Source organism: Myxocyprinus asiaticus, chromosome 16, assembly GCF_019703515.2.
Source record: "Myxocyprinus asiaticus isolate MX2 ecotype Aquarium Trade chromosome 16, UBuf_Myxa_2, whole genome shotgun sequence".
Taxonomy (NCBI): domain Eukaryota; kingdom Metazoa; phylum Chordata; class Actinopteri; order Cypriniformes; family Catostomidae; genus Myxocyprinus; species Myxocyprinus asiaticus.
Window position 1 is genome coordinate 12,241,254 of NC_059359.1, and position 16,167 is coordinate 12,257,420.

The following is a 16,167-nucleotide window of genomic DNA, read 5'->3' on the forward strand; positions in this document are numbered from 1 at the left end:
ATTTTGTTACTTAACAGAAGCATTTGCCGTTTAACAGCTGTTGGAAGTGACATTTCAAACACACATGATGTGCTGCCACTTAGTTTACCACATATCTAAAATAATTAATATATTCGTAAAGGGTGGGTTATTGTAAAACATTCAACTCACATTTGCAAGGTGTTGAGTTCACTTAAGTTTCGCTAGTCGCCCGCCTCTTTTGCCATGTATGGCAAGTCGTGTGTGCTCAACGCATGAAGTGTCTAACATTCCACACCCCATTTTGATGGTTGAAGAAGTGAATGATCCGAGTACTTGTAGTACACTTCTTTCTGTTGCATTTTCAGTGTAAACATACTGCTCACTTCAAAATGACGTAGAATAGCGTAGAAGTGTGCGGTTTGGGACGCACCTACTAGTTTCAAAATTAACGTTTGAGGTATGACTGTGTGTAATTTATGTTCTCTTAAAGTATTTTTAACCACAGGCCTTATTCTACTTATGTATGTCTAAAACTATTATTATAAAAACCCATAGGAAATTACTGAGGTAACCCATGATTCCAAAATGTTTATTGTCTTCCGGGTTTTTGGACTACAGCCTGAACAGCTCTATTAACTGCTGTGTATTTCTGTTTCATAAAGAAAATATTGTTTCCAGTACAGCTGGTATATCTGCGTCTACTTTGAAAAGCAAATATTATGTGCACATTGCAAACTAAGAGTCCCGATTTTAACTGTCAACCTGGCAACCCAGTGATTCCAGTTCTCGGATGGTGTGAGGTGGTACAATGAAGGGACACGATGACAGCCTGCATCAGAGTAATTTGGATGAGATTGAACACCTTGACAGCCCCTATTGATGATGGTTCTTCTCTCCTGAACTCTTTCTTTACCAAAACACATTAGTCCCCCTGTTTCGTCCTATCTGTAAATATCTAGTGTTGTATATGTCGGTCTGCTAGCCCCGTGCTATGATTTTACCCACATAAACGTTCTTGAATTGATCTGACTGGTGAGTAAATGCATGTATCTGCACAATTTCATAATCCATCCATACAAACTCTGTGAATGAAAACTAAAGCAAAATATCCTTATTAAGAAGCAGAGATGTTAAGTTAGCTTGCTAACCCTGTAGCTAACATTAGCAATTGCTATATGCAGTTAACTTGCTTCCTTGATTGTTTCTGTTTAAGGTCAAAATGCCAGTTGTGGGTGTAACTACTGTATATTGCATGATGTAAATGCATCAATCATATTCTCTAAATATTTAAACCCCCAAACAGATCGGTGTCCTGCACATAGTATTAGTGATAAAGGACTTTACATCTTGCCTTTTTAATCCATATGCCTGGATAGCTGATGTTGCTATTACCTTCTGATAAATGTTTGATGTGTTCCTACTTTGTATTTATAATTAAAGCACCCATTTTCGTCTTGTTTCTCACTCTTTTATAGATATTACTCTTAACATGGCAATCACCCAGTTTCGCCTCTTTAAAATATGCACCTGCTTGGCGTCTGTCCTTTCATTCTTGAAAAGACTGATTTGCAGGTGAGTATGGAAGATCAGTTTAGCTTCTAAAAATCTTGACTGGCACAGTAAATGTTGTCATCTAAAGGTATACCTCACCAAAAAATTAACAAAAGATGTTAGGCAGAATATTTGCCACAGTCACCATACACTAACCTTTGAATGGAAAAAAAGATGTAATGAAAAGTGTATGCTGACTGAGGCTTATATTCAGCTTAACTTCTCCTTTTGTATTACACGGAAGAAAGTCAGCATGTTGTTTTTTGGAACAACATGAAGGCCGGTAAATAATGGTGGTATTTTCATTTTTGATTGAACTATCCCTTTAACCAGGGCTCTAGATTAAGCATTGTCATGTGCTTATATTTCGGACAAGTAAATTGGTTATTCACTTGTCCGGAGAGAAAAAAGGACATTTAAGTTACATGCTCAAGTAACATGTCAAAGTTTATGTTGTATATTTTTCTAAAATTATGATCGATGCCCAACCTAATAGTGTACCTATGCAATCATCTCAATTCTCTGCGACAGAAATGTAAACTGCAGTGGGTAGGGGAGGAGGCTATTGTCATATGATCATTATTTTATGTTACGTATGGTAGTCAAATAAAAAAAGCCTCCATTGCCATCATTTACAGCAGGGATGCTCACACTTCTATGGAATGAGATCTACTTTTTCATCATGTTATTGCAGCAAGATCTACCATGTATAATAAAGGCTATACATGATCACAATACCAAAATTTCAGTAGACGATAGTGAAATTAGACGATTCTCAATACCAGCTTCAATACCACAACAAATAATAACACTTACTAATATGTTAACTATTTAATGGTTTCAGGTTCTTAAGTAATTATTCAAGACTAGTAAACAAACAGTAATAAAATAACAATTAAAAACAGCAATGAATAGAAATGGATTAAAAATAATAGAACAAAAAATACAAATTAAGAAAAGTCAGTGCTTTTTTAACAGCTTTAAAAGTTTTTAACAGCAGTATCAAGTATTCAAGTAAACATTCAGAATGAAATGCAACATAAAACTACTACTGATCTTTACTGTATGATTATAATACATTCATATTTTTAAAGCTACTAAAGTTACCCAGTGTTTTCTCATTTTCTTGTTATGGTTGCTTGATTATTATAATGACACACTTCACAGCAGCAGGTCTATTAGCTTACATTTATACATACAAGTCGGACATTTGAATACAAATCCACTTTTTTCTCCACTGTTTACGTTCGCTTTAAACATCACTCTCTGTGTTTACATGAATGCCTCACCAAGACGGGCATTTTGGCGAAATTTTGAAGTGTATTTGCCCGTTCAGGTGCGCATTAGCGCGAGCATTTTTGGAACACACGCGCATGTTCAGCAGTCAGTACACGCACATACGGCGCCAGTCAATCAAACAGCCAGGGCACAGCTGTTACTAGATCGCTAGCGAATTATAAAATTACGCACTCTGGATTATTTTCAAAAGCAGAATAAGAATATGAACTTTCTAATAAGTGACACAGGCCTAGGCTATAACAAATATAGCTGGTTATTTTTTTGTTATAAATCAGTCTGCTTGTCTGGTCGGGCAAGTAAAATTCTCTTTCACTTGCCTCTTCAAAAATCCACTTGTCCCAGACAAGCGTTAATGTCGAGCCCTGCTTTAACACCCTGAAGGCTTTGGGAACACTGATGATATATGATCACAGATACATAGTTTTGTTTGTTTGTTTGTTTGTTAATGTAGGACTGGAAGGTCACGCAAGCTGAGTGGGGATCAGATCACCCTTCCTACCACTGTTGATTTTTCTTCTGCATCAAAACAGGTTACAGAGTGCATCATCTCCTAGCTAGCATCATGCATCACTTAGATTTTTTTTGGCAATTAAGTTTGCATGCTTTTTCTAAGTAAGCATACTCATTCAACTCAAGTAATGTGAACTTAATTATTTAAGTACAGTTAACTAGTTACAGTTAAACTTAACTCATCTGTGATTAAAGTATCATTGTTTTTATTTATTTATTTAAATTGTGTTATAGCACCCTTTATAAGGGAAATTACCACTGGACTCTAGGTTACTCATTTGGCACATTGGATTCTCCTCAATACTTCTTAGTAAACATAAATCTGCAGTTTTGTAAAGTACAATTGAGTAGAGAGGAATGACCTAAAATTAACAGGCTCCCAAGTTCACCAGAGGTAACACTAATCACTCTAATGGGACTTCACACTAGGGCGGGGCGACATGGCAAAAAAATGAAATCTCGACTTTTGCAAATTTAATGACGATTCAGGAATCTATTTTGCAGCTTTTAAATGTACTCAACTATAAAGTAACTATAACATGATTCAAATAACATGTTATTTATTAGAATGCAGGGAAATTAAAGGTGCTGTAAGTGATTTCGTTTGTTCTGCTTCCATGAGACTGAGCCGTTGGATTTGCCACGCCCCCCTTTCCAAAACCCCTAACTCCAAAGATACCAAATTAGCTTTATTGAGAGAAGAAACGTCTGTTAAAAACATTAGCAGCAAAATAGCACCCTCAACTGACAACTGTTATGAACAACATGGCATAAAAACGCATTATGCTTCAAGAATTCACTGCAACTACAATACAATGAGAGCACGTAAAATGATTGACAGGCATAAAGCGTCATTATCTGTGGTTCGCGGACACATTTTTGTTTGCTGTTTACTGAGTCTAGAGCTATCACTTAAACTGGTGAGATATCTCAACACACTTATTTCATTAATATCTTTCAGGTAGAAGGACATTTTTTTGCATACCTTTCCATGAAAAAATCGCTTACAGCACCTTTAAAGTTTTTTTCATTATAGTAGACATAGGTGTGCAATAAAAAAATGAAAAAAACTGCACCACAGGAAATTTCAACAGTGTAAATGAACAATAAATTCAATTCTAATAAACCCAGATGTTGAGAAATAGTATATAATAAGAAAACTGCAAAATATATATCCAATGTAGGTATTAATTTTTATCTACACCAAGTCTATCTAGAAAGTTATCTAGAAAACAGTATCTAGAATTTATCAAGTTTATACAGAAAGTAATCATTGCATATCAAACAATTTGTATGTATAATCATAAACTGCTACAGATAGAGCTCAGGGCATGCGGCGCCCTCTAGCGGTACACGCTGAGCAGCGCAGCAATATGAAATTATTTATCATTACAATTCAGCTCACAAAGTAGAGATGCAGTACACTTGAAACACGACACAGAACAAAGCAATAATTAACGATCTATCCAAATCATCATGGTAAAAGAAGGACTGGTAGATATTTGATTCTCCCATTTATAGCCTTTCCGTATGATTTGATATGAAGTGCCCATAACTAATGCTTTATTATGTGTATTTAAAGAAAAGGAAGAAGACTGTTCTTCAACATGCACAGAACACAGAGGCCAGATATGGTCTGATTAAGCTGGTGTACACATGCATGATGGATGAAGTCCCTGATCACTCAGCTTTTGTATCAGTCTCAATGTTGGTAACCTGTTACATTCATTTGGGGCATGCACATATGTGCAGATGATCAGAATGGAGGCGGCATCAAGCCAAGAGCTATGAATATTTTTATCTTCCTTATTCAGTCTTTGTTGGATTGACACTGCATCTAACTATAGCTAATATTTTTATTCGAAACCTTGATTCATTGATTTAAAAAAACATTATAATAATCATGTCAAAACGTAAATTCAAAAAAATCGCCCAGCCCTACTTCACACAAATCACAACTATCAACCAGCTACAACAAAACAACAACAGTAGTCATAAGAATTAAATCTTCTGAGCACAGTGGGTATTTCCTCTTGAGTACGGTTCGGTATGGTACCATTTGGCCTGATGATGGAAAAGCAGCTAATGGACAGATTATTATTAGTACTGACCTTTTGATGTATTTAGACTGCAGTAATGAGTGAATGTTTGTTGTATAATTCATTGCAGCCAGAGATTGAGGACTGGAGCTCATGGGATGAAGAAGCTCCCACGAGTATCAAAATTGAAGGTGGTAATGGGGCAGTTCTGCCACCACAGACTGAAGCTGAGGAGGAGGAGCCAGACTACTTCAAAGACATGACTCCCACCATCAGGAAAACACAAAAAGTAGGTTCACTATTAGGGGCTTCAGTATCCGTTGCCCTTTCATTGTCATTCATTTAATTTACTCTCTCTATTGTTTACTCTCTTTTTGTATAAAAACAAAGACAAAGAATAATAGATAGCAGTATTTTTTGGTTGGGGAAAGTGGAAATTAAATGGATATGTAACAGGACTATTATAGTCTAATGAAAGGGATTTGATTTTGTGAACAAAATTCTTTACTGTGCACCTTGTGAAGAAAGAATGGCAAATAGGGATTTTTATCCATTAATTCAGTGGTCTATATATACAGTTATATACAGCCAAACATTCAAGGGTATGTAAACTTTTGATCAGGGCCATTTGGGTGATTTCTGTTACCATTATGATTTAAAAATGAGCCAAACAACTATGTGATGATAAATGGCTTCATATGATCACTATCCTTAAATAAAAGACAGTTTTTTTGCATGATCAGTCATATTTTCAAAATCAATGCCAAAATGTCATAATTTCTGCCAGGGTATGCAAACTTGTGAGCACAACTGCACACGATCAGCCATAACATTAAAACCACCTGCCTAATATTGTGTAGGTCCCCCTCGTGCCCCCAAAACAGCATGAATGCTATTCTTCTCACCACAATTGTACAGAGCGGTTATCTGAGTTACCGTAGACTTTGTCAGTTCAACCAGTCTGGCCATTCTCTGTTGACCTCTCTCATCAACAAGCCTTTTCCAGCTGCAGAACTGCCCCTCACTGGATGTTTTTTGTTTTTGGCACCATTCTGAATAAATTCTAGATTCTATTTTGTGTGAAAATCCCAGGAGATCAGCAGTTACAGAAATACTCAAATCAGCCCATCTGGCACCAACAATCATCCATGTGATTATCTAATCAGCCAATTGTGTGGCAGCAGTGCAGTGCATAAAATCATACAGATATGGGTCAGGAGCTTCAGTTAATGTTCACATCAACCATCAGAATGGGGAAAAATGTTATCTCGGTGATTTGGAGCGTGGCATGATTGTTGGTGCCAGGTGGGCTGGTTTGTGTATTTCTGTAACTGCTGATCTCCTGGGATTTTCACACACAACAGTCTCTAGAGTTTACTCTGAATGGTGCCAAAAACTAAAAACATCCAGTGAGCAGCAGTTCTGTGGATGGAAATGCCTTGTTGATGAGAGAGGTTAGCAGAGAATGGCCAGACTGGTTCGAACTGACAAAGTCTACGGTAACTCAGATAACCGCTCTGTACAATTGTGGTGAGAAGAATAGCATCTCAGAGTGCTATTCTGAGATGCGGGTTCGTGCTGGTTTGGCGGCATGAGGGGGACCTACACAATATTAGGCAGGTAGTTTTAATGTTGTGGCTGATCGGTGAATATATATATTATTATTTTTTGTCTTCCAGCCTGAAATTTAAAATAAATTTAATTTACTAATTTTGCCTAAAGACATTCAAGTAACTAAAAAAAGGGCAACAGTTCCAAAAATGTCTAAAAGAGTATGAAAAACTAAAATAACAGGGTTTGAAAAGTGATCATACCCCTGGATTTAATACTCCGTCGAGCTACCTTTTGCTCTAATGACAGCCATCAGTCAGTTTTGAAATATCTTTACTAGCTTCGCGCACCTAGATCGGGGAATTTTTGCCCATTCTTCCTTGCAGAATTGTTCAGTCAAATTGACTTTGACGTGAGATCTGTCGCTCTCACATCTGTGCTCATGAAGTCGTTTGAGAGACTGGTTTTGGCCTACCTGAAGGACATCACTGGACCCCTGCTAGACCCCCTTCAGTTTGCTTACCGAGCAAACAGGTCTGTGGATGATGCTGTCAACATGGGACTGCATTATATCCTGCAGACTTGGGATTTACGCAAGGATCCTGTTTGTGGACTTCAGTTCAGCCTTCAATACCATCATGCCTGATTTCCTCTCAACCAAACTGACCCAGCTGTCCGTGCCCACCCCAATCTGTCGGTGGATCACCAGCTTTCTGACAGATAGGCAGCAGCTTGTGAGAGTGGGGAAACTCACATCCGGGACCCTCACTATTAGCACTGGTGCTCCTCAGGGATGCGTTCTCTCTCCACTGCGCTTCTCCCTGTACACGAATGACTGCACTGCAAAGGACCCCTCTGTCAAGCTCCTGAAGTTTGCAGACGACACCACGGTCACTGGCCTCATCCGTGACGGTGACGAATCTGCATACAGACGGGAGGTTGAACAGATGGCTATCTGGTGCGGTCACAACAACCTTGAGCTGAACAGGCTCAAAACAGTGGAGATGATAGTGGACTCAAGAATTTGAGTGTACAAGGCAGCATCCATTTTCCACTCAATCCTGACCAATTGCCCTGAAGAGAAACAACCCCACAACATAATGTTGGCACCACCATGCTGCACAGTAGGTATTGTATATTCTGGGTGGTGCACTGTGTTTGGTTTTCTCCAAATATTGCACATGGAGTTCAATCCAAAAAGTTACATTTTGGTCTCATCTGACCATAAAACATTTGCCACATGGCATCAGAGTACTCCATGATCAGATGAGACAAAAATGTCACTTCTGAGACTGAACCTTTGAATGGAACATCTTTCAGCACGACAATGACCTTAAACACGCTGCCAAAAAAACAATGCAGTGGCTTAAGGATAGGAAGCTCAAAGGCCTTGAGTGGCTAAGTCAGAGCCCTGACCTAAATACAATAGAATACCCGTGAATGGACTTAAAGAAAACAGTCCATCGCTGCTTGCCCCACAATTTGACTGAACTCGAACAATTCTTCAAGGAAGAATGGGCAAATATTCCCCCATCTAGGTGCACGAAGCTAGTAGAGACATATACAAACAGACTGATGGCTGTCACTAAAGCAAAAAGGTAGCTCTACAAAGTATTAAATCCAAGAGTATGGTCACTTTTCAAATCGTTATTCTAGTTTTTCATCTTTTTGTAAAAATGTTTTGCTACTTGAATGTTGTTAGGCAAAATGTATTAATAAAGCTGGAAAACATTTTTTATTTCAGGCTGTAAGACAATTTTTTTTTACTATTCCAAAGGGATATAATGATTTTCTATCGGCATTGTATGTTGTATGATTAATAATAATGTAGAAGACAAAGGTTTGCCAAAATAATATTTTCATTTCAATTTTGTTCTCTTTTTCCAGATTGTTTTGAAGAAAAGGGAACCTTTGAACTTCTCTATGCCAGACAGTTCCTTAGGTTTCTCTAGCAGACTAGCCGTCACTCAGGACATGTCCTTTATCCAGCCCTCTGTGAGTAGTCTCACGTAGACAGACCAATGACTGCGGAATAGGTCTGGAGTCTATAGCCACTTCAATTGGACAAGATCCACCTATTTAGACAGGAAAAGCCATCTGACTGACATATAAAGGGACCAATCAGAGTCGTATTTTTTATTACGGGGTGTTCAGGGACAGGGTTATCGGAGATGTATCATACCATAATAAAATACCGACATGGGGGAAAAATTATTCATATAATGACGCACGAGCAATTGCACCAACAACACATGAGAGAAGAATAGAAATGTGTAGAGAATCTAAGAACAGCAAAAAAAAAACATTTATAGAGAATTTCACAGACATAACTAAGTAAACAAAGCAGAATATGCAGCTCTGCTCGTGGATATCCGCTTTACTTTCTGCTATGAGCCTCAAACGAAACTCGAAATATCTATAAACTATTTGATGTAACTAACCTGGCAAACTTGATCAAGAAAGCGTTTTCCAGTTTTGCGTGCTGTAAGCACATGGACTGGGGTAAAAGTAGTGATTTTCTGATTAATCACGATCTTTATTGAACGATCCGGATATTGAGAAGGTAAAGAAGCCATGCAACTCCACTCTCATTATTTTGTGGTCAACCAAAATATTTCTCAGTGTAAATGCTTGTAAAAAGTACAAATTGTGCATGTAACAATATATAAATGTTTATGGAAAAATACATTTGGAATGTGTACATTTTTAAAAAGCTCAAATGTGACCACAGTTATGAAAAACTAATGATGTTTTTGTTAATTACCAACAAAAGCTTCCTATCCTCTTTTGTTAGAAGGTCCCCTGTATAATTAACAGCATTAGCCGAGAGTGCATATGTAAGCAAAATGGACATTGTAACTGAAATATACCCAAACAAATCAGAATTGAATCAAATAAGAGAGCTTGTAAATTGAATCAAATTGGGAAATCTGTATCAATACCCAGCCCTAAATGCAACATTAATCACACAGCAACACCATGTTACCACTCTAGCAGATTAACAGTTGTTTTATATAGTAGTTTATGGAGGCAGATAGGTTCTGACAGATTATGATGATTTATTTCTAAATGATCAAGCTCCACCAAAACATGTCACTGTTAAATTGTTGGAGCAAATGATTTGTTGCTCTCTCTCTCTGTGATCTGCAGGCGGAGCTGGGGGACATGGACACCTGGCAGGAGAACACCAATGCCTGGGAGGACGAGGCAGATGCGTCCTGGGAGGCAGAGGAAGTGCTGAGGTAGGGTGCCTTACTAACAGATTGTGGGGCCTGTACAGTTCAAAATCTGTTCTCCAAAAAAGTTTACAAGTGCTTTTTGATAACTTGCCCTTAGGCTCTTACCTTCATTAAAACTAATGATAATGAAGGGCAGTCATCATATACAGTATAGAGTGTGTGTGTGTGTGTGTGTGTGTGTGTGTGTGTGTGTGTGTGTATGTATATGTATATATATATATATATATATATATATATATATATATATATATATATATATATATATATATATCATAATTTTTTTTGTTTTTTATGTAGAATATTTCTGATATGGATAGTGTATCACAAGTTAGGGAGTCATCTTGTATCTTGCTTGGAGTCCTTTTTTACCTCAAGGGAGAATGAAGTGACACAAGCCATTCCTTAAAGGTTAATATACAGAAATTCACTCTGTGAGAATTTGATGGTTTGCTGTCTGTGTCCACTAGATGGCAGTGTACAAGCACAACCTGCGCTGCATTTAAAAGCTCATTAATGTTAAGTGTTTTTTATATCAGATTAACATGTCTGCTTAATTTAGTGTCATTATTTTAACATTCAAAACTGTGTTGCTGTCTTCTTTTCCCCCTAAAATCAAAATTAAGGCAGCTGATTGATTTGTGATACAAGCATCTCTCTCATCTTACTATATATTCAGTGGAATAGAACCTTCTCTCTGTCTCTCCTGAACACAGACAGCAGAAGCTGGCCGAGAGAGAGAGACGTGCTATGGAACAACAGAGGAAGAAAATGGAGAAAGAGGTACAGCGAATGATGAAAAAAGAGCAGAAGATCGCTGTCAAACTTTCATAACATTTATACAGCGCACCGGACACTCAAAACAACAGCCAAACAACTGTTCATATTAATTTTTACCTTGTTTCGTCCTGACCACCGCAGTGCTGTCTTCACATCTTTGGGATATTTTTTGAGGCCATCAGTCGTCTTGGGGAATTTGTTATTTTTTTTTAATAATGGATAGAGAGCACAGCTCAAAGCACCTTTCCTTTCATCTTTAAGTTGTTGTGAATGTTCTGTAAGTGCGATCAATGAAAGAAATTAACTAGGTGTTTTTTTTGTGTCAGTATTTATAAAAGTTTTGGATACCATTGTGTCAATCTTAGATCAGGAATTTTTTTTTTTTTTTTTTTGCCTTTATGCGCTTTTTCTTGTCTGTTTTTATTTTTCATTATCCAAGTCTAGTAACTTTGCGTTAAACACTGGACTTAAAATATCAACAGATTTATGCAATTTATGTGCTCTGGCTTCTAATAAACTAATTAGTGGTAGATTGTTCCTAGCTAGTTCCCTTGCCATTCAGTTTATCTCAATTACCTGGTAATCAAGGACTTTTAAGGAATAGTTCACTCAAAATGTTTTATTCTTTCATTATTTACTCACCCTCATGCCATCCCAGATATGTATGACTTTCTTTCTTCTACAGAACACAAAGATTTATAGAAGAATATCTCAGCTCTGTTAATGCAAGTGAATGGTGACCAAAACTTTGAATCTCCAAAATGCACAAAGGTAGCATAAAACCAATTCATATGATTCCAGTGGTTTATTTCATGTCTTCTGAAGTGATCCAATCGATTTTGGGTGAGAACAGGCTTTTATATGCTGCCTTTATATGCTTTTTTGGAGCTTCAAAGTTTTGGACCCCATTCACTTGCATTGTATAAACCTTCAGAGCTGAGATATATTCTTCTAAAAATCTTTGTGTTCTGCAGAAGAAAGTCATACACATCTGGGATGACATTAGGGGAAGTAAATGATGAGAGATGAAATGTTTATTTTTGGGTGAACTATTCCTTTAAATGTTAATAACTGTTAAAGGCCTTATATTCTGGACTTGATTTCTCTAAAGATAAACAGGATTTGGTTTGAACCTGAACAATGCAGAGATCTCAGTCTGGTAAAATGCCAGTGGGTATGGTATGTAAGGCTTGCAGAGAACGCTTCAAGAGGAGTGGGTTGGTTGTTATGGAAATGCTGGGATTTTTAAAAATCCAGATTGGCAACCAAAGCATCTTTTATCTTTGGTAAGACTCACTGTCTGTTACCTGGAGCATTCATTAAGTGTAATACATTCACTTTGATCACAGCTGGGGGCCTGAACAATTTTAGATAGAAACTGTTCACTGTATTGGCCATATGATGAGCAATTAAGAATTTGGTTTATCTTGATTTAGATGCATTTACACAGTCTTACCAATTTAAGGGAATTTCCCCCCAAAATGACAATTCTGGCATCATTACTCAAACTTGTATCACTTTCTTTTTTTTATGGAAGACAAAATATGTTGGGCAGAATTACAGTCTCAGTCACCATTCACTTTGACTGTATGGAAAAAAAAAAAAAAAAAAAAGATGCGGTCAAAGTGAATGTTGACTGAGGCTAACATTGTCTAATATCTCCTTTTATATACCACGGAAGAAAGAAAGTCATACAGGTTTGAAACAACATGAGGGTGAGTAAATGATTACTTTTTTTTTTTTTTTATGAACTGTTCCTTAAATTATAGAAAAATGTCCCTCTTTTAACAAATATATAAGTATTACGTTTATGAGTACCATAATAAGGGCCTATACTATTAACATTTTGATGATGATGATGATGGTGGTGTTGATATTAACCTCTGCATGCTATGATAAATATGGAAAATGAAGCCATGAGAGACAGAGGTGCGATAACTATGAAAAACAATAAAATCATACATTTTGTTATCTTTGTTTCTCATTTATGTTTTCCACTCGTGCATGCTCATGCTTTTATCAAAAAAATTTTTTTGAAAAAATTGCACAGTCCAGCCTTAGCTGTAATAAACATTTAAATCTCTGTTCTTTGTTTTATTATCATGTGGAGACTTGAAAGGGCTAATACACCCAATAATGAAAATTCTGCCATCGTTTAGCTACCCTCTTATTGTTCCAAAAACCACATGACTTTCTTTCCTCATTTCTATCATGATTTACTCTCTTCCGTGGATCACAAACAGAGTTGTTTGGCAGCATGTTAGTCTCAGTAACCATTCAGTTTCATTGCATATTTTGTTTTTACATATAATGGAAGTGAATGGTGACTGAGACTAACATGCTGCCTAACATCTCCTTTTGTGATCCACGAAAGAAAGAGAGTAAGTAAATCATGCTAGAAATTTATTTTTTGTGTGAACTATGCTAGCTGAAGTGTACGATAACTTTAGTGCCAAAGTATACTAAATTATGTCTTTGGGTCTCTTGAAACACATAAGCAATCTGCAATACAAGAAACTTTGATCTGCTGATATATGTTGAATATCTGTACTCAGTCTGTTTAGATGCTCAAACACAAAATCATAAACTTTGCTTTGGATTATGTTATGTTAGGTTACTGAGTGATTTGATATGTGTGCATCGTAAAAGCTTTGATATTCAAGATCAGACTCATTGTCCTGACTAATGGAACATTCCAGCTCTGAGAAATGTGATGTCATAATCCCCATCTGCCTCAGTAACGCCCCCGGTCGACCGATCGTCTCACAGCCTGACCCACTTAAACGCTGAAAAGATGGAGAGAGGAAAATAAACTGACTGAATTATACATTACAAGCTGTCTTCTGAAGCTCTGCTGCTCTTTATTACTCCTGACAGTGCATTTGATTGGCTTTCTTATGAGTTGCTTTTTGAGCTTGGCTCTGTATTCAAGATTTCTGGAACTTGTATGTTAAATAAAATGAATTTTAACACAGCTAATGTAGGAATCATATTAATCAGAAAAGCATCATACAAATGGATCAAATTACCTGTATCTCTAAATGAGACATATAACCATTACGACACATCTTTTACAATACGCCATAGACTATTCCTCATCACCCAAACCCTTAGTCTCCCTTAAACTAATCTTAGTTCAAAGCCATGTCTCATATTCATGTTCTGTTTAGCTGGGCTAACAATAGATGAAACAGCAAGCATTTGCTCAGTCTTGCTAATGTGTAATGTGTGCAGGGCCATGCATGTTATGCAATAGACCCAAAGTCCCATTTGGTAACAAATGTAGTGTGTTCAAAGCCATTCAGGGGTCCACACTTGTTAGTTGTTTGAGTCTCAGCTACTTCAAGTAGCAAAGTGCTGCATAGATCCATATACTCCATATATATTTGATTACATAAATTGTTTTTGTTTTCTTACCCAAACCCAAAAAGGTTTTTGTGTGTTTTGGGGCCATAGTGGGCCCATTAAGGATGCATTAATGCACTTCTGCTGTAAATTGCCCTACAGTATATCTTAACACTTTTAAAGTTTAATGCTCTTTATGTAAGATTCTTAAACATGGGAGTAAAAAGAATAAAAAAAGAAAACATGCTTTGACAAACAAAATAAGTGTTACGGACTATATGGTATCAAAACCATTTACTGGTTTTATAAAATATTGCTCTGTAAATAAAGAGTTCCTCTTTTGAACAGTTCAGGAAAGATAAAAGCATTAAATTACATTTTAATCTAGGATTAAATGTAATCTATATTAAGGCTCATCTTCAACTTTCTCTTGAACAAAGTGAATTTGCTGGGTACTCAAAGCATCAACCCATTATCCTCTACAGTAAAACCCCCACTTTCCATCTTGTTTCATGGAGCTTTTATTAGATGCTTTGAGATTTTTTAGCTCTGTACAATACTACACAGAACTGCAGAATGGATTTAAAGGGATAGTTTGCCCAAAAATGAAAATTTTCTCATCATTTACTCACCCTTATGCCATCCCATATGTGTATACTTTTCTTTCTTCTGCAGAACACAATGAAGATTTTTAGAAGAATATCTCAGCTCTGTAGGTGCATACAATGAAAGTGAATGGTGGCCAGAAATCTGAAGTAAAAAAAAGAAAAGAAAAAGCATAAAAGTAATCCATAAGACTCTAGAGAAGCGGTATGATAAGTGTGAGTGAGAAACAGATCAATATTTAAGTCCTTTTTTACTATAAATCTCCACTTTCACATGTGAAAGTGAAACTAAACACTTGTTACTTTCAGATGTGAAAGTGGAGATTTATACTAAAAAATAACTTAAATATTTATCTGTTTCTAACCCACACCCATCATACTCTATTGCTTCTAAAGATATGGATTTAACCACTGGAGTCTTAAACTTTTATGCTGCTTTTATCTGCTTTTTGGAACTTCAGATTTCTATCCACCACTCACTTGCAATGAAAGGACCAACCGAGCTGAGATATTATTCTTAAAATCTTCATTTGCGTTTAGCAGAAGAAAGTCAGACACATCTGAGATGACATGAGGGTGAGTAAATGAGAGAATTTAAATTTTTGGGTGAACTATCACTTTCTTTAACTTTTCCCCACGGGTCCAAAAGGGGGCGCCATGTCACGAAAAAAGTTTACGCTTAAAATGTTCAAGTCTCCAAATACATAAAGGCATACGGTCCAGCAATTATTCCACACAAATCATCAGAAATAAATGTTATCGAATATTGATGATACATCATTGCAAAGGGGGATCTCAGATTTCTAATGACACCTAGATTGAACTTCTAGTCCACTCAGAGGCCGAGATATTAGATAAAACAATGGGGGTGGTGCATGAACTGAAAATTAGACTGAATGTCTATTGACGAGCACATCTGTGAGGGCTAAAAGGCATTAGAGCGCCACTTACATTTCAGATCAGCATATTGTGATGGAAGGTGATAGAGGGAAAAAAAAAAAAAAAAACTTTCTGGAGGGAGATGGCATGAATAGAACCAGAATTACATGCTTACAAAGTTAAGAATTTCTATATGTATATTCTATTCATAAGATGGTAAACATATACAAAATTACTTATATTTTTTTTCTGAAAACATTTGACCAATTTTTGGCAATTAGTCCACAGTATGTGTAAATGGTGAGCTTTTAAATTTCAGTGTGAAAAATTGCAGGCAGCTGCCAAAAAATGCCCCAGTGTTGAGGTTAAACATGGTAAAATGTTAAACAGAGCTGTGATTTCTACACACTA

General features: G+C 36.7%; 1 protein-coding gene across 1 annotated transcript; it reads left to right on the forward strand.

The window, feature by feature from the left end:
- The first annotated feature begins 738 nt into the window (after window positions 1-738).
- On the forward strand, window positions 739-13,010 carry LOC127454495 (receptor-binding cancer antigen expressed on SiSo cells-like). The gene is made up of 7 exons (XM_051721760.1): window positions 739-993; window positions 1,437-1,533; window positions 3,263-3,341; window positions 5,491-5,649; window positions 8,799-8,906; window positions 10,062-10,153; window positions 10,864-13,010. Exons 2-7 carry the CDS (start codon window positions 1,451-1,453, stop codon window positions 10,979-10,981), a joined length of 639 nt encoding a protein of 212 aa, XP_051577720.1. The 5' UTR covers window positions 739-993; window positions 1,437-1,450; the 3' UTR covers window positions 10,982-13,010.
- Window positions 13,011-16,167: the final 3,157 nt, after the last annotated feature.

Coding starts and splice junctions, on each gene's coding strand:
- LOC127454495 (XM_051721760.1), top strand. CDS start 1,451: ATGGCAATCACCCAGTTTCGCCTCTTTAAAATATGCACCTGCTTGGCG. Junction 3,342..5,490: donor TTTCTTCTGCATCAAAACAG/GTTACAGAGTGC, acceptor AATTCATTGCAG/CCAGAGATTGAGGACTGGAG. Junction 5,650..8,798: donor CCATCAGGAAAACACAAAAA/GTAGGTTCACTA, acceptor CTCTTTTTCCAG/ATTGTTTTGAAGAAAAGGGA.